The sequence below is a fragment of the Hemitrygon akajei genome, chromosome 21, assembly GCF_048418815.1.
Source record: "Hemitrygon akajei chromosome 21, sHemAka1.3, whole genome shotgun sequence".
In the NCBI taxonomy this organism is placed as follows: Eukaryota; Metazoa; Chordata; class Chondrichthyes; order Myliobatiformes; family Dasyatidae; genus Hemitrygon; species Hemitrygon akajei.
In genome coordinates this window covers 21066753-21093314 of record NC_133144.1, presented here as the reverse complement: position 1 = coordinate 21093314, position 26562 = coordinate 21066753, and the positions used below count along the sequence as shown (strand labels likewise).

General features: G+C 40.8%; 1 protein-coding gene across 1 annotated transcript; it reads left to right on the top strand.

The window, feature by feature from the left end:
- The first annotated feature begins 275 nt into the window (after window positions 1-275).
- Window positions 276-19668, top strand: sec11a (SEC11 homolog A, signal peptidase complex subunit). Its single transcript, XM_073024975.1, has 6 exons — window positions 276-459; window positions 9987-10096; window positions 13372-13521; window positions 15131-15250; window positions 19055-19112; window positions 19202-19668. The coding sequence occupies exons 1-6, from the start codon at window positions 409-411 to the stop codon at window positions 19250-19252; spliced, it is 540 nt and encodes a 179-aa protein (XP_072881076.1). The 5' UTR covers window positions 276-408; the 3' UTR covers window positions 19253-19668.
- The last annotated feature ends 6894 nt before the right edge of the window (window positions 19669-26562 follow it).

The following is a 26562-nucleotide window of genomic DNA, read 5'->3' as shown; positions in this document are numbered from 1 at the left end:
GGTGGGTTGTGGTAAAGAATGCCAGTGGTGAAAGGAGATAATGAATGTACCATGGGGGGAACCAATGCCCCAAGGAGAGTAAACTAAGTTATTAACCAATAACTCCTGGTTAATTAACAGGATGTAGCCACTGAGCTGACAGGGAGGAAAGCATTGCCTGCCATTGTTCGCTGTTGTGGACATCCCGGCCGAGAGGGGGCGCCCGTCTAAGTTCCTTGAGGGAAGCGCGCCACCTTTGGCCCCTCCCTCGCGCTTTGTCCGTTGGCGGCTGCGAATAAAGTTGTGTTTGAAGCGGGGCGACTTCCGGTGTGGCGCGGGGCCGAGTTCGCTTCTGGTCCGATTGGCCGGCGGGAGGAAGCGCCGGGCACCGAGAGAGACACCCGACAGGGACACGGAGCACTCGGCATCATGCTGTCGCTGGATTTCCTCAACGATGTGCGGCGAATGAATAAGCGGCAGGTCGGTGAGGGCAGCGGGTCCACCCTCTCCTTCAGGAGCAACCCCCCCCCCCCCCCACCACCACCACCCAAGAGTATCGGTTCCCTCTCCCCGGGGCATCGGTCCCCCCCGTGGTACATCAGCCCTTTTACCCCCCCCCCCCCCCCCGGGCGGCGGATTCCGCCCGTACTCCCTGGTTCCTCCCCACACACACACTCGGCTGTTTTGCCCCCACCCCACGTTTGGTGATTTCCTCTCCCGTTCTGTGAGCTTCTTTCGGATGCACCATCACAATTTTGGGGAAAGTGGAAGGAGGGCGCTGCTGTGATCCGGTTACGGGAGCCTGAGTGTTTGCAGAGCCCAGCAATGTGGACTGGGTGTCTCCATCTGGAAAGACTTTTCGCCACCTTTGGTACACTTAACATGTACAAAATGGGCGGGCGTTCAACTGTACTTGAGAATCAAAGCTGCGTTGTGACCTTAATCCATATCTCTGCTTGTTCCGCGCAGTTTTCTGCTCCGTTGTTTAGGACACGTCATTAATACGAGTGGGCTCCTGTTCCACTCACTTTTTCTTCAAACCTTGTAGGACTGGTTAATGTCATTTCCTGTACACAGTGTAAGGAAAACGAAATAATTGTTACTCCGGATCCGATGCAACACAAAAAAAAACACAAAATAATAAACACATAATAAATGTGAATGCATATATAAATACATAAAGTGATGCTAGGCTGTACATAAGATGACTCGGGAAATAATATAGAAGTGGAGATGTTGATCAGCCTTACTGCTTGGGAAGAGTAACTGTTTCTGAGTCTGGTAGTTTTAACGTGTATGCTAAGTAGTCTCCTCCCTGTTTGGAGTGAGCTACTGGCCTTTTTCTAGTACTTTTCTGGATATATGTAATTGATGGGTAGTCTGGTATCAGTGATGTTTTGGGCAGTTTTCGCTGCCCATTGTAGAACTTGCCTGTGAGCTCCAGTGCAGTTTCTACACCCAGTAGCAATGCAGCTTGTCAGGATGCTCTAATGCACATCTATAGAATGATGTGAGTATGGATGTGCAAAGTCCAGCTCTCTTCAGCCTCCTCGGAAAGTAGAGACGTTGGTGAGCTTTCCTGATTGGGTATAATGTGTTCTGGGACAACGAGAGGTTGTGTGTGATGTGCACTCCCTGGAGTTTGAAACCGCTTGCAGTTTCCACTGCTGTGCCGGCAATGTAAAATGGAGTGTGAGTGATGCGAGTCAATAACCATCTCCTTTGTAACAGTTTCTTCCCCCAAGCTATCAGACTCCTCAATACCCAGAGCCTGGACTGACACCTTACTGCCCTATTGTCCTGTTTATTATTTATTGTAATGCCTGCACTGTTTTGTGCACATTATGCAGTCCTGGGTAGGTCTGTAGTCTAGTGTAGTTTTTGTGCTGTGTCATGTAACACCATGGTCCTGACAAAACGTTGTCTCATTTTTACCATGGACTGTACCAGCAGTTATGGTCGAAATGACAATAAAAGTGAGTTGACTTTAAGGAAGAGGTTATTTGCCTGGCACCCATCCTCGAGCTCTTTCACATCCTCTCTGTAAGCTGACTCATTGTTTTTGGTGATGACCTTACCACTTGTCGTGTCATCAGTGAGCTTGACGATGTGATTACTGGGGTATTTGTCAGTGCCATCATGTGTGAGCAACCTGTATAGCAATGGACTCAGCACACAGCCCCTGGAGGAGGTGGTGGGGGGCACCCGGTTTGAGGATGATGGGTTGGGTGGAGTAGTTGTGCATCCTATCTGGTCTGATGCTTAGGAAGTCCAACACCCCGTTGCACAATGGTGTATTCAGACCAAAGGGTAGGAGTTCATTCACCAAGGTCTGTGGGACAATATTGTTCAAAGCTGAACTGAAATCTGGAAACAGCATTCTGACATGTGTCCTTGTTTTCTAGGTGTGTCAGAGCCAGGTGCATGACAGATGCTATGACATCTGTTGTAGAGTGATTCTGTTGGTGAGAGTCCAATGTGGCAGGAATGGAGATTTTGATGTGTGCCATTACCAGTCGTTCAAAACACTTCATGATAATTGGCATCACTGCTTAGTGCTTCCGGATGGTAGTTGTTTAGTTCTGCAGCTATAGAGTTCTTTGGTACAGCAATGATGGCTGATTTAAAGCTTTTGCAGCAGCACCTTGGATGAGTGAAGTGTTTAAGATGTCCGTGATGATGTCAGTGAGTTGATATGTACACTCCCTGAATACTCAGCGTAGGATGTTGTTTATCCCCCAGTTGCTTTATGGGTGTTGACTGTCTGCAGAGTCCTTCTGTCTGCTGCTGTTAGGCAGTGGCTGCTCACCTGAGGGGGGGGGGGGTAGCTTTTGTGGCTGACATTGTGTTGCACTGCCTTGAAGTATGCATAAAAGTTGTTTAGAACATCAGGGAGGGAGGTGTCAATGGTATGGTTGACATTGTTTCTGTTGGATAGTCAGGAACATTCTTGATGTCAAGCAACATACATGGGAGTTGTTATCAGACAGGTCTTCCTGAATTTTTTGTGCTTGGATGGTTTTTGCCCTCTTGGTGTCTAAGATGAGATTTCTCCTGGCTGCTCTGAGAGCTGTTGTGTCACTGGACTTGATGGCAACATCCCATGCTTTGAGTAGGGAGTGCACCTAAGCATTCAGCCTGAGCTTCTGGTTCGGCCATAAGATAACCTTTAAGGTACACACTTATATAGCCAGTGACTGATGATGAGGCATATTCCTTGAGGTCTGTGCCGTGCAGTTTGTGCTGGCCTCCTTGAACATCTGCCAGTGAACCCATTCAAAACAGTCCAGGAGCACAGAGATTGTCATGTTAGGCCATACAGTGATGGTCCACTTGACTGGTTTCTCCATTTTCAGCAGCGGTCGGTATGCTGGGGTTGGCATTATGGAGATGTGGTCACTGGGGCCAGTTGAGGGCATGGGATGGCTTTGTAAGTGCCATGTCAGTTTGTATAAACATGGTCCAGTTTGATCCCCTACTGGCCATGGTGATGTGTCGGTGGAATTTGGGTAAAACGTACTGCAGGTTAACGTGATTGAAGTCTGCCCAGATGCTTGTAAACTCCCTTAGCAGCATTTAATTGTAAGATGCTCGACTTCCCCAGATCATTGACTGCTGACTACAGATGAGTTTGTGCACCAATCTTTGTTCATTTACACACAGATTCCACCTCCTTTGGATTTCCCTTGGAGATTCTGTCTTGGCAGAACAGCATCATGTCTTCAAGTTGAAATACCAAGTTGGGCATGTTGTTTAACCACGTTTTGGTGAAAACCAGAATTCAGCAGTTTCTCATCTGTATCTCTCACAAATTTATCTCAAATTTAATTCATTGTAATTTATAGTTTTTATTATGTATTGCAATGTACTGCTGCCACAAAACAACAAATTTCACGACATGTGCCAGTGATATTAAACCTGATTCAGTAACACACACAAACTGCTGGAGGAACTCAGCAGGCCAACATAAGTTTTGCCTTCTGAATTTCTCCAGCATTTTGTGTGTGTTGCTCAGATTTCCAGCATCTGCAGATTTTCTCATGTTTCTGATTCATTAAGACCATGTTGCCCCCCCCCCTCCAGTATTTCAGTGTAACTCTCTAAGAACTCCTGAAGTCTTCTAGTTTAAATGCTTAAACTATATTTAATGACTCCTTCTCCATAGCTCTTTGGGGGAAAGAAATCAAAAGAATTCCTCGGAGAATGTATTTCTCCACATCTGTTTGAAATGGGAGCTCACTAAATTGTGCCCCTTATTCTAGATATCCGCAAGAGGAAATATCCTCTGTTTCCATCCTGTCAATCTTTCTGAGAGGTTTTTATTTCACTAAGAATCTTCTTTATTCCTATGATTTGTTCAATCTTTTTTGTGCCAAGCTCTTAATGCTACAAATCAACCCAGTGAACCTTATTAGCACTCCTGCTATGAAAGTGTAATGTCCATTAAATATGGAGACAAGGACTGACGTGGTTTCACCAGGGCCCTGTAACATTGCACCAGAACCTCTACCATCCACTTGCTGTATCTAGCTCTTTGGACTTGGATGTACCAGGACCCCAGAACCCTCTCTGTTGGAACATTTTGTTGTCTGTGTTGAATACTACTTTACCTTTTCCTCCTCCTTTCTAGATTGCATAACTTCATATTTTCCCACATTACATTCTGTCTTCAAAATTCTTGACCCCTCATATAACTCATGAGTACTCCTTCGCAAGCACTTTATGTACTTTGCGCAACCTGCTAACCTACCATTCTTGGTATTGTCTGCTCAGTTAGCAGCAATGCAGTCAGTCCCTTCATCCAAGTCATTAATATAGATAATAAGTAGGTTGAATAATCCCTTAATTATCTAAATACTATGGTAATTTGAAGGATTTTTAAAGTTTGGACCTTTTTCATTCAGCCAACTTTCTAGCCAGGTTTTAAAAAAAATGACTTTTTTTTTACCCTCACCCCAAAATTTTATGAGAGTTTACCAAATACTTTTGGAATCCAGATAGCTTATAATATATTGGATATTTTATTGTCTGATAACTTAATTGTTTCTTAAATTTCTATCAAGTCCTTATGATGCAACCTTCCTATACAAATCCAGGTTGGTTTAACAGATGAACTAGAATTTTTCAATTCCTGTTACCATAATAATGGAGTCCAATAATTTTCTGGCAAATCATCAGAGCATGGTTCCTATTTTTAAACAGCAACATGACATGCATTTTTTCAGTCAAAAGAACCTTAGTTTATGAGAATATTGGAAAATTACAATTAGAATATTTGACCGTTTTCACCCACTTTGTTTTAAGGTAGAATTTATATGGCCTGAGAATGTCATTATTTCCATCCCTGTTCTTTCAGTAATCTCACTCCCTGCACTACTTTTCTTGGGATGCCATCCCTAGTGTCTGCTATTAATCCTGCTGTAGTGATCTTCTCCTGGGGGTGGAGGGAGAGATGTAAACAGTTCCTGTACAACAGTAAACTTTTTTCCAGCACTGTTCACACCTCCACTGATATTTTATTCATCAGTCATTTACCTAGTTTACCTTAAGCTGCTTGGCATTTCCTCCTTTCAAATTCAATGACACATATTGGGCAAATACTCATGCACCATTCAGCTTTTGACCAAATCTGCTTCATTATTTAATACAAAACTATGTAACCCAATCCTGAAAGGTCCCAGACTATATCGTAGGAAGGTAAAGAGACTTAAGGAATTTGCTATCTTTCAAACATGAGTTAGTCTGGTTGTTGCATTCTTTGGGGCAGATCTTCTGCCTAGATGCTAGTGCTAATCTTTGACATCTCCAGGCATTCCAGTGGAAGTGCTGCTGTTGCTTTAAGTCAGCAGTGGTAGCCTCATCCCCTAGCTCTTGGAGACTAAAGAGAGAGCTGTCTACCATAAGCTTCATAGCTGTCATGTTGGAAAATCTGCTCGTGGCCCATTGATTAGATCTATTGCTGGTAAAGTATTAAAGTGAGTGGGAGATGGCAGTTCCCTTAGAGGAAAAGTTTTTAATTTAAGTTGCTTTCAAAATTTTTAATGTTGCAAGTTGACTAACTGAAAACCCTCGCCCGACATTGACCACACCAGAGGGATGCGAGTGGAAGTTGTGCTCTGAGCCTTGTCAAACAAATGAAGTCAGGTAGCCAATAATTCTGTTGTAAATTCCTGTATATGTATATTCTGTCATTTCCTCTTGGCAGCAAACCAATGCACTACTCTCCTCATTCTGATTTCCTGTTTAATTGTACTTGCAAATTCTCCACTATTTGCTTATCTCTCATTGTATTCTCATCAATGATGTGGGAGCATAAGAACATAAGAAATAGGAGCAGGAGTAGGCCATCCAGCCCATCGAGCCTGCCCCACCATTCAATAAGATCATGGCTGAGCTGTCTGTAAATTCAGCGCCATCTACCTGCCTTTTTCCCATAACCCTTAATTCCCCTACTATGTAAAAATCTATCTAACTATCTTAAATATATTTAGTGAAGAAGCCTCAACTGCTTCCCTGGGCAGATAATTCTACAGATTCACCACTCTGGGGAAAAACTTATTTCTCATCTCCGTCCTAAATCTTCTCCCTTGAATCTTGAGGCAATGTCCCCTTGAATGTCATCTTGAATAACCAAAAGTTCTCCAGCTACTTCCTGATCTTCCAGGAAAGTCTTTTCCCAACTAATTGTCCTCTACAAGATCTTCTTTGAGTTATGAATCATGCTTACTATAAAACAATGCGAGTGTTCATTGTCAGAATGATCTCTCATTCTTGCTGTAGAGAAGCAGCATAGCAGTTAGTACAACATTTAACAACAGTTGTAAAATCAGTTGGGGTTCAATTCCCGCTGCTGTCTGTAAGGAGTTTGTACGTTCTCCCGTGACCACATGGGTTTCTTCTAGGAGGTCTGCTTTCCTCCCTCAGTTCAAAGGCATATTTTAGTGAGTTGTGGACATGCAGTGATGGTGCCAGAAGGGTGGTAGCACTTGCCCAGCGCAATACTTACCGATTTGATTTGATGCAAAATGACACATTTTGCTGTATGTGACAAATAAAGCCAATCTTTAATCTTTTCAGTGATTTGTCATCATTGATGAAATGCAACCTGTTTTTTGAACACCAAAAGAAACCAGATTTGTAACTTGTTGATGTTATAATCTCTTTCCGGTGTTATGTTCCTATGAAATTGGTTGGTTTTACTTCCAGTTATCAAAGTTGCTTAATTGAATTCTGATATGCAGTTGCTTCTTTCATGTATGCAAACCTGATGACAACACAAACTAACAGATACTCACCGTCCTCCACTTTTTCAAAAGCAAACCCTTCTGGTTACTCTCAATTTGCAGGTAAAAATTTCTTTAGCCTGAGTTAGTGTTGTTGTTTGAATGTCGTAAGTTCATGCAGCCTGGAAACATGTCCGTAGGCACATCAGTCAGGAACCTAGATAACCTAATCCGATCCTAGTCCCATTATATTCTCCTCACGTTATCATCAGCTCTCTCCAGACTCCATCAGTCACTTACATACTGGGGCAGTTTAGTACATCTGTGTAACCTGCCAACCCATGTGACTTTGGGATTCAGGAGGAAGTCTGGATTATTTCACAATTGCAGAATCCAGACACTGCACAGGAGGCCAGGATTGCCCTGTGAGGCAGCAGCTCTAATAGTTATGCTACTGTATCTGAAGTGAGGCGGTTGCTTTCCAAACCCATTGGCCAAATACTTCATGGGGGTGGGTGACAATCAGCGAATTGAACTGAGTATAGCTTGGCCTCAAGTAGGCTGACAGTTCAGGATTTTGCATATCTACTTCAGTAGCTCAGACTCTCTGGGCCACAGGTCAAGCCAGTGGGAAATGACTGATATATGTATCTGACACTTCTAATAGAAATGTTTAAAAATTTTTAAAACCTTGTTCTTTTCTGCATCATTTGCAAGAGGTATCCACAAAGGAGGGATTATGCACATGTTTAAGGTTATAGAAACTACTTTATTAGAGCTATATAGAAAATAAAATGAAGAAAGGATTCTTAAGGTACAGAAGGAAGCAAAATAATAATACTTGTTAACCAATTAACGAGCTGCTGTTTATAATGCTGGAGAGTACCTTGGGGGTCTGACAGGCATACAGTACTACATTGGTAGACTTCTCTCTATCTCTGAGCTCCAGATGCAATCCAAACTAAGGAAAGATAGAAATCTGAGCTAAAAACATGCCCCTTTTTATATACCCTTCACAAATCTACACAAGTTTTACCCCTTTTCCATCTCCCAAGTGATACAAACCTGTATCGCATATCTTTTGCAACCGTCGGTCTAAACACATAACTCAGAGACTGAGACAGCAGTCTGCAAGAAGAAAAATGTTCAGTGCTATCACCACTTTCCAATCTGACACCATTTTATCCTGCAGCCACCATTTTGCATAACACACTAGTGCACCTATACAATGGAGAAATCTTAACTAATTTGACACCTTCCTCACAATATTCTTCATGTTATGTCTCCATTTTTCTTATTATTTCTGGTTTAAGATGAGTAATGTTTATGCCAAGCTACATAGAAGATAGTGAGCTTTTGTATTGATTTACAATTGCACAACTTGCTAGGCCACGTCAGAGATTCTGAGCCAAGTTTATATTGTGATCTCAGTCATATGGAGATCAGGCCAGACAAGGCTGGAATCCTTCAAATCTTGTTGTAAGTGAAAGAATAGCTGCTTTAGGGCCTGATGAAGGATCTCAGCCTGAAACATCAACTGTTTATTCATTTCCATAGATGCTGCCTGCCTTTTCATCTTTATCTTTAATAATATCAATCGCATCATTGCATAACCAAAAAACTGCAGTATATGATCCAGTTAAACACATTGGGAAGTTGTGCAATGAATGGACCCCTTTCAAACATGTGCAAAATTTCCCTGTTAATCTTACAGATAAGAATTAGCCATTAATGATTAGGCTCAAGTACATAATTCTCAGTAGTTTTTAATGGCCTAGTTAAGCTTATTTGCTTAAAACCCCTTCTACTCGAAATTAAACTCAACAGGATAGCTTTCTTCAGCTCTTTGAAGATATTCATTCTATTTTTTACTCTGATTTTTTTCTCCTTTACTTTGATTCCTGTGTCTGATGGGGATTCCAGAATCTAGAAGGTATTGCTTGCACATTCTAATTCAGACAGTCCTTTGCATATTAAAAAAAGTTTCAGTTTGGTTGTGAAGGTGCACGCGTGAGCGCAAATCCCAGCTACCCTCTGGTGGGCTCTGTGAACTTGGTGGGTAGAAGCCCAGTCAACAGCCAGGTCTTGAAAACAACTGGTTCCATTTGTTCAGTACTCTGAATATCATCTGACACTTCTCAGAAGGTAAATGAATTAATGTTGCAGCTGCTGTCCTGTACCTACTGGCTGAAAGCTTGGGAAAGGTTAGAAGACAAGAGGAGCAATTGTATACTGTAGTTGTGTGTCCTAGGGCTGTTTTAAGTTCTCGCTTCCAGGTGGATGTTTAGTTTTAAGAAATGAAGTTTATATTACAGGTTGCCACTCAAAAGAGCAACACGTGTAATGCCATAATCTTTCATGAGTCCTGATGGAGAGTCTCAGCCCGAAGCATCCATTGTTTATTCCGCTCTATAGATGCTGATTTGCTGAAATCCTCAAGCATTTTATGTGTATTGCTCAAGATTTCCAGCATCTGAAGAACCTCTTGTGTTTATGATACTCAGATTTAATTTGGAGGACACAACTGGTTTTTTTTCAGTTTGGGGTATTTGCTTCTTTGTATAGTAGTATGTGATAGTGACTCCCTATTAACTTGTACACGCAGTGGTCTGTTGGTGGAATGAATCTTGAGGTGACCTAATGATATTGACCAGATGTGAGACCAATGTAGGTAAAGTGCATTGTTTCTTCTTCATGGTCATACTGTTCTATAGAAAGGTAAAACTGCTGGTATTGCACGCATATTCGCTATAATCTTACCTGTGTTTAATCTTGTTGTTTCAGCTGTACTATCAGGTGTTGAATTTTGGTATGATTGTATCATCTGCACTGATGATATGGAAAGGACTGATGGTCCTCACAGGGAGTGAAAGTCCAATTGTAGTTGTACTCAGGTGAGTTACTGTTCTGTTCATTTGCTAATTTTCATAGTTTCCTCAGATAGTTGTGCTTGTTAAAGGAGTGCTCGTCTTTTTCTTCTCCACTCCTCTCTCGCCACCTTTGGTTCATTCCATCAAGATATCGAAATCACTTGGAAATTCTACTTTGCATATTGAATATATTGCAATATTGTATCATTTGTGGTATAAAATGTGTGGAGTTGGGGTCAGACATAATTAATTTGCTTTGAATTGTGCATTGAGGATCTATGAAATTGTTTTAGTTTAAAGACTGAAATCATTATAAGGGGAAACAAGCTGTAGTTTAGGCCATTTGGCTTCTCTTTCCTTTGTTAAATATGATCATGTGTCTCTGTGCTATTTTCCTGCACTAACCCTATATCCTTTAAAATCTCATCTACCTTGAACATACTCTGTGACTGATCTACCATGGCTCCATTAGCTGGAGAATTCCAAAGACCCAGTGTCTTCTGGGTGATTAAATTTCTCTTCATCGCTATCCTCAAAATCTGATCCTTTTCAGAGTCTACCTCTGGTCATCATACCTCTGGGTATGATGACCAATAGCATGTCTACCCTGTGAATCCCTTTAACAATAAAGTCAGATCTCCTCTTCCTTGATTCTAGAAAATATCAGCTTAGTCTCCACCTGCCTTCATAGCATTAAGCCTTCTATCCCAGAAATAAGATATGTATCTTTGCCAAAAAAAAACATAAATATGTCCCTGTCCCCCAGTCCGTTTTTGAACTGCTGACTAATGTGATGGGAATAGCTTCCTTTTATTTACCCTCTAAACTAGATCAGACAGCATCTTGTAAACACGAGGAAATCTGCAGATGCTGGAAATTCAAACAACACACACAAAATGCTGGTGGAACACAGCAGGCCAGGCAGCATCTGTAACCCCTGGGTCGCCTCAGGCATCGCTCAAACTCGTTCTAGTCTAGGGGGAGCAGCCTTCGGCCCCGCCAAACTGGGTAATCAGCTGGTGTGGATGCTGTGTGATGTCCCCGCCTCACCCAAAAAAACAGACAGTACACCTTATGCGATTAAATGAGTACAATTTATAAAGATTACTATAACTAAACGATTACTAACGATACAGTATATATGAATAAGAGAAAAAAAAGAAAAGGCGCCAAACTTATCAAAGTCCAAACCACTTCATGCACAATCGTTGGAGCTCAATTACTGAAGTCTTCTGGCCACCATTCGATCCCCTCCGACTTCCTCGACCCGCATCCTGGGACCCCCACAGTGGTCGACCAGACGCTCCACACTCCTCTGTCTCCGTCTCCTCTCATCCCCGAAAACCTTGGGCCGGGGACCGTCGCCCAGCTTCCAGCATCCTGTCCTCTCTCTCTCACTCCATCGCCCCAACTCCCCAAAATCCCGCCAACAATCAGTTTACAGTCCCAAACAAGCTTCCAGCACTTATCATAACAAAGACGCTAGCATTCCTACTATTAACACAGGCGCCAGCATTCCTACTTTTAACAAAACAAAGATGCCATTTTGATTACATACACAGTAACAAAGAAAAAGAAAAAAAACCCCGTTACACATCTATAAGGAGAAGCACTGTCGACGTTTCGGGCTGAGACCTGACGAAGGGTCTCGGCCCGAAACGTCAACAGTGCTTCTCCTTATAGATGCTGCCTGGCCTGCTGTGTGTTCCATCAGCATTTTGTGAGCATCTTGTAAATATATTCACATTTTAAATTGGTTCTTTTTGCATTCTGTGATCATTTGTATCAAGTTACATAACTCAATGCTGTGGAATGCAATGATCACTTACTACTTTTCAAAAAGTTTTCATACATATCAGTATATAATTTTTTTGAGCGTCCAGCCATTTATAATGAACTTCTGATGTGCTAGAAGAAATGGAAGTAGAAGTATTTGTCATTTAGAGAGTAACAAAGTGGATGTGGCAGGAATATTCCCTCTTGTAAGCGGATTTAATGTAGGGGTTAGCACCCTGGCATCAGAAATTGTAAGTCTGAACCAGCTGCAAATCCTGGGCATTCCAGTGTAACATTGAATGGTATAGTATCTATTGACTGTTTCTTTTTGTGGATGCTGCCTTTTGTAAACTATCTACTGTCTGTCCAAAGTTTAAAGAAAAATGTTTGCTATGTGATAAGAATGTGATTATGGTATTGTATAAATGCAAGCACTTTCCCTTCATCTGAAACACATCATTTTCTTTGTACTACATGTGTACAGAACTAATTTGTACAAATTTTAATCACTGTAGAACTCCTGAGGTATTTTCTGATGTATAGAAACATTGTAAATAATATGTACATGATTTAATCTGTCATGCTGTTGATAATTAACAAAAATATTGAACATAGTTATTTTAATTTTAAAGGTACGATGATGTTTTTTCTGCTTTCTATAATAAGGGTCTATATTTGCAAGAAGATTATACCCCACCTGATAGCTAGCTTGTATTTTTGTGCAGCATTCTTTGTTATAGAATGCAGATCAATTTGAAGAATTTAGCTATCTGTGAGAATGTCCCTAAGGATTCGTGTACAGCAGGTTTCTGATGCAATCTTCATCTCTATTGAGTGCATATACTTGGATCTTAAGCATTGAAGGAGATTGCATTATCAATCTTTGAGGGAAGACTTTAGTGGATATTACAAATCTGGAATGAAAACTGAAGATGGTGGAAGTAATTTATAGGTCAGGCAGTGTCTGTGGAGAGAGGATTACCTTGATATTCCAAGTCACTTGAAAAAACATGTGAGCAACCTGTAATCTTAACTGTTTCCATCTACAGGTATTGCCTGACTGGAGAATAATGTGGTAATTATTAATTGCCTTTTGATTTAGCAAATAAAATGATTGCATTGAAAATAATTTCCTTCTGAAAATTAACATATCAAATTTGGATAAATTGCTATCTAAATTAAATAAGTTGTAGAATTTTATCCCAAAATTTTAATGTAAAACATTGCAATTAAATTTCGTATGAACCAAAGATCATGACCTCTGTAATCTAGTGATGTCTACCAGACATGAATAGTCACCTGGTTGTATTGTGGTTGACTATGATAAAGAGCACTGCTGAATAGTTAGCTCACTGTGTGAGTAAGATGCCAGAGGCCTGATGGCACGGTTGGAAATGTACCTCTCTTTTAAATTAATGATAGTTGAGATGGAATGTTTGTATCGATTTTTATGCCAATACTCTGAAATATCACTTCCCTTTCTGAAAGAGCTGGGTTTACTTTGATCTCTTGATTTATTTCAGTGGGAGTATGGAACCTGCATTCCATCGAGGGGATCTTCTATTCCTGACAAATCGAGTCGAGGATCCCATTAGAGTTGGTGAAATTGTTGTCTTCAGAATTGAGGGACGAGAAATTCCAATAGTACACAGAGTACTGAAAATTCATGAGAAGTAAGTGGCCCAAAGCCAGGAAACCAGATTGTTTAAAATGTCTGTAACCCTTTTCTGTAAAGTGAGCTCCCTTGTGGTGAGATGGAAATCTTATTTCCCTTTCTACTGGGTAATGTGCAAACACTGATTTGAAATGCTTTGCTCCTTTCTTCAATCTCCTACCTTTTCCCAAGAACCAAGAGAATCATAGGAAGTGCTGACAGTAAAGATCCTCCTTATTTTTGGCTTTACCTTGCCTATAAGCAACTTGTTTTCCCTTCCCTTTTCCCGCTCTAGAATCACAACCAAGTTTATTATTACTAACAGAAGTTGTGATATTTGTTTTGTGGCAGTGATGCATAAAAATTACTATATGTTACAAAAATAAATAAATAGTGCAAAAGCTGAATAGCAAAGTAGTGTTCAGAACTCTGATGGTGGAGGAGAAAAGGCTGTTCTTAAAACATTCTTGAGTGTGAGTCTTCAGGCTTCTGTTCCTCCTCCCTAAAGCAAAGAGTACATGTCCCGGATGGTGAGGGTCTTATAATGATAGGTGCTGCCTTCTGGAGGCTTCACCTCTTTATGAACCCTCCTCAATGGCAGTGAGGGTTGTGCCCACGGTGGAGCTGCCTGCATCTACAACGCTCTGTAGCTTCATTCGGTTCTGTGCATTGGAGCCTCCACACCTGGCTGTGTATCAGCCAGTTAAAATGCTCTTCACCGTACATCAGTCGAAATTTGCAAGATGCTAAATTTAATTATAAACAATGAATGAGAATTTTGTTCATATAATTGCAACAGTTTTCTAACTGTTCTGAACTCCAATGAGCAGAGAAGTAGTTAAATTGAGATTATTGTCGTGTGCATAGTTAGTGAGGTACAGGCACAATTAAATTTCTGCAGTATCACAAGCATGTAGGTACAGTCAACACACACAATAGCAATTATATATAAATTATATATTTTTAAGATCAAAGGACAATCAGTGTTCTTGCAGCTATTGCATGTACTCTTGCTTTCCTAGAGAGGGCTGTGTATGTGTGTTTGAAAAACTGAGGGCTGTATATTGAGGTGTTTCCTGGATACATCATGGAATTTGATTGAGATTGTAAGGTTGCAGTTCAGCTTGCATACACACAGGAATTCTCTTATTCGTCACTTCTTGAAGAGGGCCATTTGCTGACGTATTCCACTCAAACCTCTAGCTAAAGTCACTGCCATCATTTGAAAGTTTGTTGTCTCTCTGTACCCTGAAGTGATGATACTGGACAAATTCATACAGATCTTTCACGTCTGCAAAAAAAAAAGAGCAATGCCCTATGTTTGCATTTTAGCACCTAATCAACCCATAAATTTCAACCCTGCAATTTTGTGAGATGTCTGTACTTCATGAATGTCCATCTTTTGACACTGTTACCTTGAGTTGAAGCTTTGCTGCCCCAAACCCTCTTGGTTCCTCCTAAGATATTTGTTATACCCTATTGTTGATGCTTTGCACAATTAAAATGCTGTATACCTAAAAGCCATTGACATAGGTTGTCAAATTTAAAATTATCCTTTTATAAATTACACTCTCTAAGCTTCTACATATTGTGAACCAAGTGCTAAAGGAATGTTCCCTCCCCTCTAGAGAAAATGGTGACATCAAGTTCCTGACGAAAGGTGACAACAACGCTGTTGATGACAGAGGCCTGTACAAGCAGGGACAACATTGGCTAGAGAAAAAAGATGTTGTGGGAAGAGCTCGTGGGTGAGTTGGACATTTTGTTTCGCATCTACAAACTGAATACTGTGCTTCAGCTGGAAGGTGCTTCCCAAACTTTAGGAAATAGCTCCTGTAATGACTAAAAAGTTAGTAAAATAGAACAGAAAATAAGATGGAAGGTGCCAGGCTGTTAAAACAATTAAAGTGCCAGTCAGATTACAGGCTTCAGAAGTAAAAAGTAAGTGAGGCAAAGAGAGAGGGCTTGAGAACAGACTAGCAAGAAATGTAAAAGGAATCCAAAAATGCTCTGGGAACATGAAAAGGAAAAGACATTGATGGCTGAACCAAGCACCAAACTTACCAGGATGCCAGAGAGGCCACATGCACTAAAGATCAGTAAGAGAAGTGGAGCTGAACAGAGGCCTAAATGTAAATTCTCTCTTGAAAGCAGACATGGTTGCTATACCGAGTGCATGATTTTTTACAAAGCAAACTCAATAAAGAAACATGTAATTGAGTTTAGTGTAACACAGGAGGCAGTTCTAGTGCTTTTTTGTCTCTTAATGTCCCTCTCACAATCTGTATCCACGTTCTAATAGTGGTAGATTGGTGAAGTTACACATTCCTTGTCCTACAACCCTCCCCATCTTTTGTCTACTTAAAAGACCTCTGAGATTTACTATTTTTGTAAATTAGTTCGCTATAATTAAATTCTTAACTTGATATTCAAATCATGGGCCTTTCAATGGGTAATCCAGAATTATGGTGGTACGATAATGTAGCCGTTTTCACGGGGGTCCTGCATTTACAGACTAGAGCAGCACCAAGTTTTACAGCCACTCACTATAATCTACCTAAACTGCCACATTCAGAAGCAAGGATAGTGTTGTTTGGAAAGATGTTCTTTTGCCGTGTTTGTTCAGAATCATTCTGTTTTTTTCCCCAAAGTCCGTTGATGGATTATAAATTTTGAGCAGCTCACAACTTTGCTGTGACCTCAACATTCCTGGGATAGTTGCATTAATGTATATGAAGTGTGAAATGTTTTCTTTTAGTGGTACATAGTACTGGATAAATCTTTGAAATGTGTGGCATTAACTGCTGTCCAGCCTGCATAGTACAAATGCCAGATATAATTTCACGCTGTTACTGGCTGTGCCCTGTCATAATTGTATGTCAAGCAAAAGATTTATAACTAATACTGTTAGGCAAGTGGTAGTGACAGTGGTGACGACTGGTAATTTATTTTTGGTCATGGCTGAGTGCTTGTAGTTTGAAGATTCACTGTTCTTTCTAATTCATTTATTTACCACATGTACATCGAAACGCACAGTTTTTGCACTAGTGACTTGTTCCAGTTTACTCGAGACTTTCATCCATAGCACTGAAGCTAGCATCCAGCTCCACTACAAATATCTACCAACTTTTGGTTTCTATACCGGGTAGGGGAGGAGCAGGGGGATGATTGCCTGATGTTTCAAGTTCAATTTTACAAGCCATTGTAATGCTATCTAATTCAATATGTATTTGCATTGGCATTTGGGTCCACTTGGAAATCTCAGTGGCAGCTTGGTAGGCTATATATCCTGCTCTAAAATCCAGTTTTAGTGAATTTCTTTTAAAAGAATTTGATGACTTTGCTAGCTTTATTTGGAGTGGTAATGATTTACAAATTGTGCTATAATAAATGTAGAGATCATCCTGTTCACTACAAAATAGAGTGCTGTTTCATTTAAATTAAACTCCCAGAACATAATGCAAATAAAGGCTTTTAGTTTTCAAATTGTCTGATACATATATATTAATATATTTGCTGGACCTCAGGGAATGTAGAAAATTATCGTAAAATAGCATTTTAAGCCTGACAGCTACCCATTACTAAAAATATGGATTACAAATATCCATCTGAATCATGTCAGTGGAAAAAAAACTGTAATTATTCTTTTTGAGGCATCATGCAGATTTGTGCAAATTGAAATTTAGCAAAGTATCTCTGAACTGGGGCTAATCGTTTTTCAATTTGTAAATACATTTTTACAGAGTACTTAAGTCCTCAGGTCTGTGGGGGTATGAAAATTTGCTCATCAGTTTTCAGAATGTTTAATCCTTGGTCATCTGTGAACTCAGAAGTTGGTCCCAAGTCATTACTCCGGTCTACTTTGCACTTGTGCAGCATTTTATTATACTGAGCTGATGAATTTTTGCTAATATAAACTTAATGATTGAAATGAATCCCATATATTACTCTTGCACCATTACTGAAAATTATAGCATGTATTCATAAGTCTGGCTCAGACTCAGCAACTTCAATCCAAAATCCATTTGGGAACGCTCAGTTATATTTAAAGGAATTGTATAAAAATGGAATGAAGCTCTTTGTGGATAATGTTATGTTAAAGGACCTATAAATCCAGGTGTTGAGAATTGTAATCAGACCAAAAATAATATTGAGCATAACTATTATGAAAACAGAGCAGCTAAAGTCCCCAATTCCACTTTATAAACAAGTAAAGCTAGTGTTCTGACTAACGGGTTAGCGCTTTTGCTGCAGCTGTTGTCACTTTGACCCCCAGCCCGTAGAGTAAACTGATACCTCTCCTTCCCTTCCCCTGCTGAAGGGCATATTAGTGCAAACTTGTATCCTGGAAACCAGGATAAAACTGCATATTGACTATCATCGGTTGCACGTGTACATAATGAATAGCAGAGTTCCTGATGGCCTGTACTTGCTGAAGTTTAGAAGAATACCTGGATTGGGGTCTCATTGAAGCCTATCAAATATTGAAAGGCCTAAAGAGAGTGGACGTTGAGAGGATCTAATAAAGGGGGAGTCTACTACCTGAAGGCAAGGCCTCAGATTAGAAGAAATGTCTCTAAAACAAAGATGCGGAGGAATTTCTTTAGCCAGAGGTAGGCAGGTGAATCTGTGGAAGTCATTGCCGCAGATGGCTCTGGAGGCCGTGTCATGGGGTGTATTTTTGGCAGAGGTTGATAGGTTCTTTACTAATCATGGTGTCGAAGGTTACAGGGAGAAGGCAGCAGAATGGGGTTGAGAGGGATAATAAACCAGCACTGTGGAATGGTGGAGCAGAATCGATGGGATTCTGGCTCCTAATGGCCTTGTGTAAATGGTGGCATGATAGCACAGCAGTTAGTGTAACTATTACAGAGCCAGCAACCTGGGTTCTATTCCCACCGTAAGGATCCTGTGCACTTTTCCCGTGACTGTGTAAGCTTCCTCCAGGTGATCGGGTTTTCTTCCACATGAGCTGGTAGTTTAAGTGGTCACATGGCTGTCACTGGGCTGCACAGGCACAAGGCCTGTTGCCATGTTGTCTCTAAATAAGTTCCAACATGCTGAAGCCACAACAGGAAGCACAATTTGAGGTGCAGTATTCTGAGCTGAAGTAGATTTGTTGAGTTTGTTTTTGTTTTGAAAGATATATGTGGGCCAGAGTAAAGAAAAATGGATTTAGTTCCTTCATCTGACAGTCACTAGATTGTGTTAAAATATGTTTTGTTGTAATCTAAGCTAATTCACTTACCAGGAAATTATCATTTTCCTCCACTCAAACCCACCACCTCCCCTCAACCTACCCAAACTCAGTGAGATCAGCCAAGTTTGAGTGAATTGACTGAAAAGTAAGGATGGATGACAGGATCTTACGGCCTCATTGAAATCAGTCTAAGCACTAAAGAGTCAGGTTTTCATATTTAGATCAATGAAGTTTAAAAGGGTGCATCCTTTCCCCATTAATAATTAAATTATTATAATTGGTACCTTTTATATTTTAACTTCATATTACAGAATTGTTTATGCCCTTAACACATTTGATCTTGTTTTTCCAGGTTTGTTCCTTATATAGGCATTGTGACCATTCTCATGAATGACTACCCAAAATTTAAGGTAACCTGAATCTTAACACATTCCTGGTGCCAGTGTTTCACGGCTTTCCCTGCTTTCTCTATTTAAAAATGAATTGATTTGTTCCACAGTATGCAGTGCTCGTTCTGCTGGGTTTGTTTGTGCTGATCCATCGAGAGTAAAGACTGGGTGGACTTGACCTGAGGATAGGAGTGGAGTTTCGCAGTCAAGGCCAAAGTTCCAGATGACCAGCCGTCGTGCACTCCTGCAGCTATTCCCAGGGGTTCTGCTTCCTGACAGATGTTGATTCAGTGTTTTTAATGAAGGTCTGTACAGTAGAAACTTAAGTGATGGACAGAAAGATGCCATCTTCCACGCAAAAGCTTTTGGATTCTGCATCTCAAATTTCTATTGCAAAGTGATATTGGTGAATTTGGCAGAGAGGGGAAAGTGTAGGGGGGTGGTGGGAGGAAGGTATGGTTGGGGTGAGTGGTTTGAAATCTGATGACGTAAAACTAAGTTGTATCTCCCAGCTTGGACCTTGTATGGCCTGGCGTCACTGCTGTTCCGGTACAGATTAAAAGTGTTCCATCCTGCAGTGTTGTGTGTCAGCTCTTTGCCTACAGACGTCAGCACACCACCTCTCCTCAGTGTCAGGTTTATGATCTGGTGACTGACTCGGAAGCCGGCCAGAGGGCAGTTGTTCCTGTAAGTAGGTTCACTGGCACTGGCCTGCTGGCTGTTTGTTCTCCTGATGTACTAACCAGTGAATCCCAGCTCACACCCCAGAAACACCAACTGATTACATACCTCCTGTATCGTTGACAGGAGGTGGATCTTGTAACTCCACAAAGAATTCATCGAGTTCATACCTGATCTAATAATCCCAGCACCATTTTCCAGCTCCATCTCTTCTGGGTGAATTTCAGGGGAGGGAAAGGGAGTAGGCAGCCAGTGCAGAGTATTTCAATAAGTATATCGCTCTGGGTAGGAAGGACAAGGGGGAAGCTACAGCAACCAGGTCTATGGCACTGAGTCCGGTTCTGTGGTACCGAAGGGAAGAGGGGTAAAGACAAGTACAGTAGTGATAGGGGATTCCTTAACTGTAGGAGCAGAAGGCAGATTCTGTGGACATGTAAGAGACACCCGGGTGGTATGACATCTCCCAAGTGCCAGGGTCAGGGGTGTCTCAGATCAGGTCCATGGCACTCTAAAGGGGAGAGTGAACACCTAGAAGTCATATAGAGTGGTACCAATGACTTGGGTAGAAAAGGGAGGAGATCTTGAAGAGAGCGTATAAGGAGTTAGGCAGAAACCTGAAAAGCAGGAGCTCCAGGGTTGTAATCTCTGGATTGCTGACTGTGCCATGAAGGTAAGTGAAGGTAAGAATAAGATGATTTTGCAGATGAATGTATGACTGAAGAATTGGTGTAGGGGTTCAGGGTTTCAGATTTCTGGATGATTGAGATCTTTTCTGGGGAAAGTGTGACCTATACAAAAAGGATAGGTTACACTTGAACCCAAAGGGTACCAATGTCCTTGCAGGTAGGTTTGCTGAGCTGTTGGGGAGGGTCTAAACTAATTTGGCAGGGGGGTAGGAGCTGGAATGATAGAGCAGAGAATGGAGCAGTTTGTATACAACTGAATGCAGTGTGTGGTGAGACTGAGAAGAAAAAATTGCAATCAGTGGGATGAGTTGAAATGTCACGGGGGCCAAAATCAAAAGGGTGATGAATACAGGACAGAAGTTTTTGTATTCAAGTACAGTATACAGAATAAGGTAGATGATCTTGTAGCATAGTTCAAAATTGGCAGTTATGATGTGGGCATCTCTGAATTGTGGCTGAAGGAAGATCATAGTTGGAAACTTGACATCCAAGGACACACATTGTATGGACAGGCAGGTAGGCAGAGGGGTGAGAGTGGATATTGGAGCACTGGATAATGAAGCTGGACAGGTATTGATGGGGCAAAGAAATGGCAGATGAAAGTAATAAATAGTCTTTCATCAGTCTTTGGTGAGAAAGATAATGGCAGAATACCAGAACTGCAAGATTGTCAGGGGCAGAAGTGACTGTCATTGCTATTACTAAGGAGAAGGTGCTTGGGAAGCTGAAAAGTCTGAAGGTCAGTAAGTCACCTGGACCAGATACCAGTGTTCTGAAAGCGGTAATTGAAGAGATTTTTGACACATTAGTAATCTTTCAAGAATCAGATTCTGGAATGGTTCCTGAGGAATGGAATGTTGCAAATGTCAAGCCACTCTAAGAAGGGAGGTAGGGAGACAGAAGAACGGAAATTCTAGGCCAGTTAGCCTGACTTCAGTGGCTGGAAAGATGTTGGAGTCTATTATTAAGGATGACATTTCAGGGTACTTGGAGTCACACGATTTTCTGAAGTGGAAATCTTGCGTGACAAGTCTGTTGGAATTCTTTGAGGAAATAACAGGCAGGATAGAAAAAGGAGAGTTAGTGGATTTGTTTATTTAGTTTTCAGAAGGTCTTTACCTCCTTCCAGTCAGCCAATCTTCTATCCATGCTGGTAGCTTTCCTGTAATTCCATGGGTTCTTGTTAAGCAGCCTTGTGTGTGACACCTTGTCAGAGTGTCACAAAGAGGGCCTTATCCCTACAACGAGGAATAAAGAGGGCCTTTCTGGTTGGCTGCCAGTGACTAGTGGTGTGCCACAGGAGTTGGTGTTGGGACTGCTTCTTTTCAATGATTTTGATAAAGGCTTTGTGGCCAGGTATACAGAAGATACGAAGACAGGTAGCAGGGCAGATAGTGTTGAGGAAGCAGGGTGTCTGCAAAAGGGCTTAGACAGATTGGAGAAATGGGCAAAGAAGTGGCAGATGGAGTATAGTGTAGGGAAGTGCATGGTAATGCAGTTCAGCAGAAGGAATAAAGATATGGGCTGTTTTCTAAATGGGGAGACAACTCAGAAATCATAGGAGCAAAGGGACTTGGCAGTTCTCGTTCAGGATTCCCTAAAGGTTAACTCATAGGTTGCATCAGTGATAAGGAAGGCAAATGCAATGTTAATATTCATTTCAAGAGGACTAGAATACAAAAGCAAGGATGGAATGGTGAGAATTTATTAGGCATTCTAAAGGCTTTATACTGCACTTGGGGTATTTTGAGCCCCTTCTCTAAAAGATGTGCTGGCATTGGAGAGGGTCCAGAGGAGTTCACAAGAATGATCCCAGAAATGAAAAGGAGTGTTTGATGGCTGTGGACCTGTACTTGCTGGAGTTTAGAAAATTGAGGAGGCAATCTCATTGACATCTATTGAATGGCTTAGATGGAGTGGACCTGGAGAGGATGTTTCCTATAGTGGTGGAGTCTACAACCAGAGGGCACAGCCTCAGAATTGAGGGACATCCATTTAGAACAGAGGTGGGGGAAATATCTTCAGCCAGAGAGGGTGGTGAATCTGTGGAATTCATGGCCATAGATAGCAGTGCATTCCAGGTCGTTGGGTATATTTAAGGTGGAGTTTGATAGGTACCTGATTAATCAGGGTGTCAAAGGTTATAGGGAGAGAGCAGGAGAATGGGGTTGAGAGGGTTAATAAATCAGCCATGATGGAATGGTGAAGTGGACTCGATGGGCCGAAAGCCCTAATTCTGTTCTTAAGTCTTTGGTTTTACAGAATATTATCAGTGACTGACCCTGTAGATTATAGAATACCAAAGATTTGCCATCTGTACCTGAAGAAATTTCTCCTGTGCTCTGCCCTGAATGGCCAACCCTGTGATCAGAAACTTGGTTTCTGGTCCGAGCCTCCTCCTCTCAGGGGAAGCATGCTCTTTGCTTCAAGCTTGCTGCACCCTTCACGAATCTGGCCAGTATCAATAGATTACTTCTAGACTGGAGAAAGCTGTCCAGTAAGCAGGATTCCTGGATCCACTCTGGTGTCAGCTACCATCTACACCTTTCATTCCATTTCGGTGGAGAAAGACTGCATACAAGTACATTTGCTTGTGATGAAATGTTGGCAGTTAATTTTAATTGAGTGTTTATGGGTGTAAGTTCTTTGGTATTGTTAGTAAAATATTGGATTATACAGACAAGCCTGACATACTCATACTTAATGTGAGGCTGTATTTGTAAACCCTAATACAGTTCTCTGCAGCTGCTTATCTTAATTTTGATTAGTAATAGACAATATGGTCAGTACTTTTCTCCAGTATATTCTCTGCATACTGGGATTTTTATGGATATTTTTCATATTTTTGTGCCCCAAGTTCTGCTCATCATTCATCTTTTGGCCTGCTCTCCTTTGCACCAGCTTCTGTTGTTCAAAAGGACAAACTGAATTGGACTTTGTGCACTGAAATCAGTTTTTCTCTGCAACCAGCAATATCTTTTGTTTCTTTCATAAGTAAATACCCTGAAAATGGGTGCTATTATTTTTAATTTACAGTTGAATTAACTAACACTGAATGGGACTTTTTTATTCTGTCATTGATATTTCTTGCGCAATATTTTGGAAGCAGAGCCCCTTGTTTCCATGATGATTCCAATTTACTTCGGTTATACTGTGACCTTGCACCCAGAAACCAACAAGAAGCCCCTTCTCAGTAATTTTTTTTGGGGAGAGAGGTTGAGTGTAAGATGTAGTGTATCAATAAAACTTTCTGTGATTTTTTTTTTTCACCTTGTGTATTCCTTATTTTATGTTACAAGCATTATAAATCATATCTGATTTGGTGGATTAAATTCACCCCATTCCTTTATCTGTACCAGCACTCCCTTCCTGGGCATCTTTAGTCCAATTTATCAAGACACCTCATTATACTGGGATGTTATGTTGAAGTTGTGTAAGACGGGGGTGAGGCCTAATTTGCAGAATTACCTACCTATAGAAAGCTATCAATAAGATTGAAAGAATGCTGAGAAAATTTACAAGGATATTACCAGGATTTGAGGACACTAGCTATAGGGAAAGGTTGAATAGGTTAAGGCTGTATTCCCAAGCATAGGAGAAAGAGGGGAGGTTTGATAAAGGTGTACGAAATTGAGGGGTACAGATAGGGTAAATGCAAGCAGGCTTTTTCCACTGAGGTTGGGGGAGTCTACAACTAGAGGTCATGGGTTAAGAGTGAAAGTTGAAATGCATAAGGGAACCATGAAGGGGAATGTTAGTCAGAGGGTGATTTAAATGCTTGACAAGCTGCTAGCAGAAGTGCTGGAAGTAGGGTCGAGTTCAACATTTAAGAGAAATTTGGATAGATACGGGGATGAAAGGGATAGTATGGCTATGATTAGGGTGCAGGGCAATGGGACTAGATGGATAGAAGGGCTTGTTTCTGCACTGTAGTGTACCATGACCACAGACTAGAACATGGAAAAGAAATTACTGCCAGGTACAGAGTGATATCCATTTTAACTTGCAAACCTGATTCAAATCTATTGAAATAAAAGCTGGGATTCATTGACTTACTGTTTTTCCTTCTGGCCTTCCTTCATGGAGGAGATGGTGGACCAATTTTTATTAAACAGTCATATAAAATCTTAATTTCTCAGAATCCAAAATAGTTCTACATTAGTTTGGCTTGTGCAGTTGTCCTTCCAACTGTTTTAGGATCCCCATTGTCATATGGGGGCTTTGTGAAATCCCTCTTTCCCGTTTGTACTGTTCACATTTTTTTATTTCTTTGGAGACTAGAATTTGCTGAAGAATAGAAAGGGTAAGAAAAGCTCAAGCCATTGAATTCTCTTACTTCCACGTGTATGGTAAGATGCTAGGATTGTTATTTAGTTCTCACTGGACCTACAGGATACCTCCCTAGGTTTTCCAGTACAAAAGCAGCAGTCAGAGAGAAATCAGTTGTCAAATGAAGGCTTATGTTTAAGACATAAATGTTTTTTGTTTGCTTTTTATTTGTCAAGATCTGTTGTTCAGTTTGAGTGAAACTGCTGCATTTATTGGTGGGTTTGGTGTTGATTTGCTCTAGACACCAGTGAAGCAAATCAGACTTGGATCCACCATTTCTGCAGTCTGATGGTTTTTGAACCAGATTTCACCAGCCAAAGGGAGAGAGTTGTGTCTTATCACGATCTGACTGGCTTATCACACACTATCAATACAATATAATAGTTTTGCATGGTGAAGTAGTACATTGGCCTTCATTGCACCTAAATAATCATAGCACACAATATAACATTAATATACTCCATGTCCTACAAAGCATACATAATCCGGTATGTCTGAGCTATCCAGATCCAAGAATAAGACTGCTGTCACAAGAGAACACTCACTGCTTGGATCTTGTTTATGGGTTAACTTATTTAAATAGTAAAGAATTAATGGAAATCAATTTAAAGTTTTGTCTAACTTGCAGACTGGTACAACATGAGTAATCTAGTGGGTTTTGGGACTTGTACTGTATGCCCAAAGCTCATTGCATTTGGGACTTGTACTGTATGCCCAAAGCTCATTGCATTTTAAAAGTAAGTAAATATTATTTATTTTTAACTCTAGTAATCTTACTAGATTTAATACAGTTCAGTTTTTTTTAAAACAAAATATTGAAAACCTGGAGCTTTTCATACTAAAGCAATGGGTTCAGACAATTCATGCAAAATGCTGGAGGAACTCAGCAGCTCGGGCAGCGTTTATAGAAAGGGAATAAACAGTCGACATTTCAGGCCGAGACCCTTCGTGAGTCCTGATGAAATGAGCCAATCTATTTCAAACACTTTAGTACATTCAGTGAGCCTCCAAATTTTCCGTTTTCAAAGTTCCTCCTGCTTAGAAATGGTACTTAGTAAAAACAAAAGAAAATCTGCAGATGCTGGAAATCCAAGCAACAAACACAAAATGCTGAAGGAACTCAGCAGGCCAGGCAGCATCTATGGAAATGAATAATCAGTTGATGTTGTGGGCTGAGACCCTTCATCAGACTCGCGATGAAGAGTTTTGGCCCGAAACATTGACTGTTTACTCTTGCCTGGCCTGGCCTGCTGAGTTCCTTCAGCATTTTGTGTGTCACATTCATTAAAAACTGCAGTCTTGGAAAAGCCTCCTGTACTACTTTTTAAATGTAAGTGACAATTTATAATGGATTCCTTTCTAAAAGATGACTTTACAGCTGAAGCAGACGATTAATTTGCCTCCCAAAAATGTCATGATATTTGAAGTACATTTAGTTCCAGCCTTAAGTTGCTCTGTAGTGTTAATGATTTGGTTGATGGTGATGGTGAAGTGTGTCTGTTTCAAAGTCTAACAAGTATTGTATTGGATTTTTAGTGTTTAAATCCACAGTAAAGACTCTCAGTAATCTTCAGTTAGCACAAGTGGTCTGCCTTGGTGTTAGAAAATTTGTATTAAATCTTTCTGTTTTTACTCCTTATCATTCTTGCTATCTGTGTAGTTCTTTTTGTTGTTCAACTTTCTTCTGATTATATCTGTCATTGTTTTGGGGTTAATTCATATAATACAGCATGTCCAAAAATTTCAATGAATGATTTCGTTGCTGGTCTTCACCT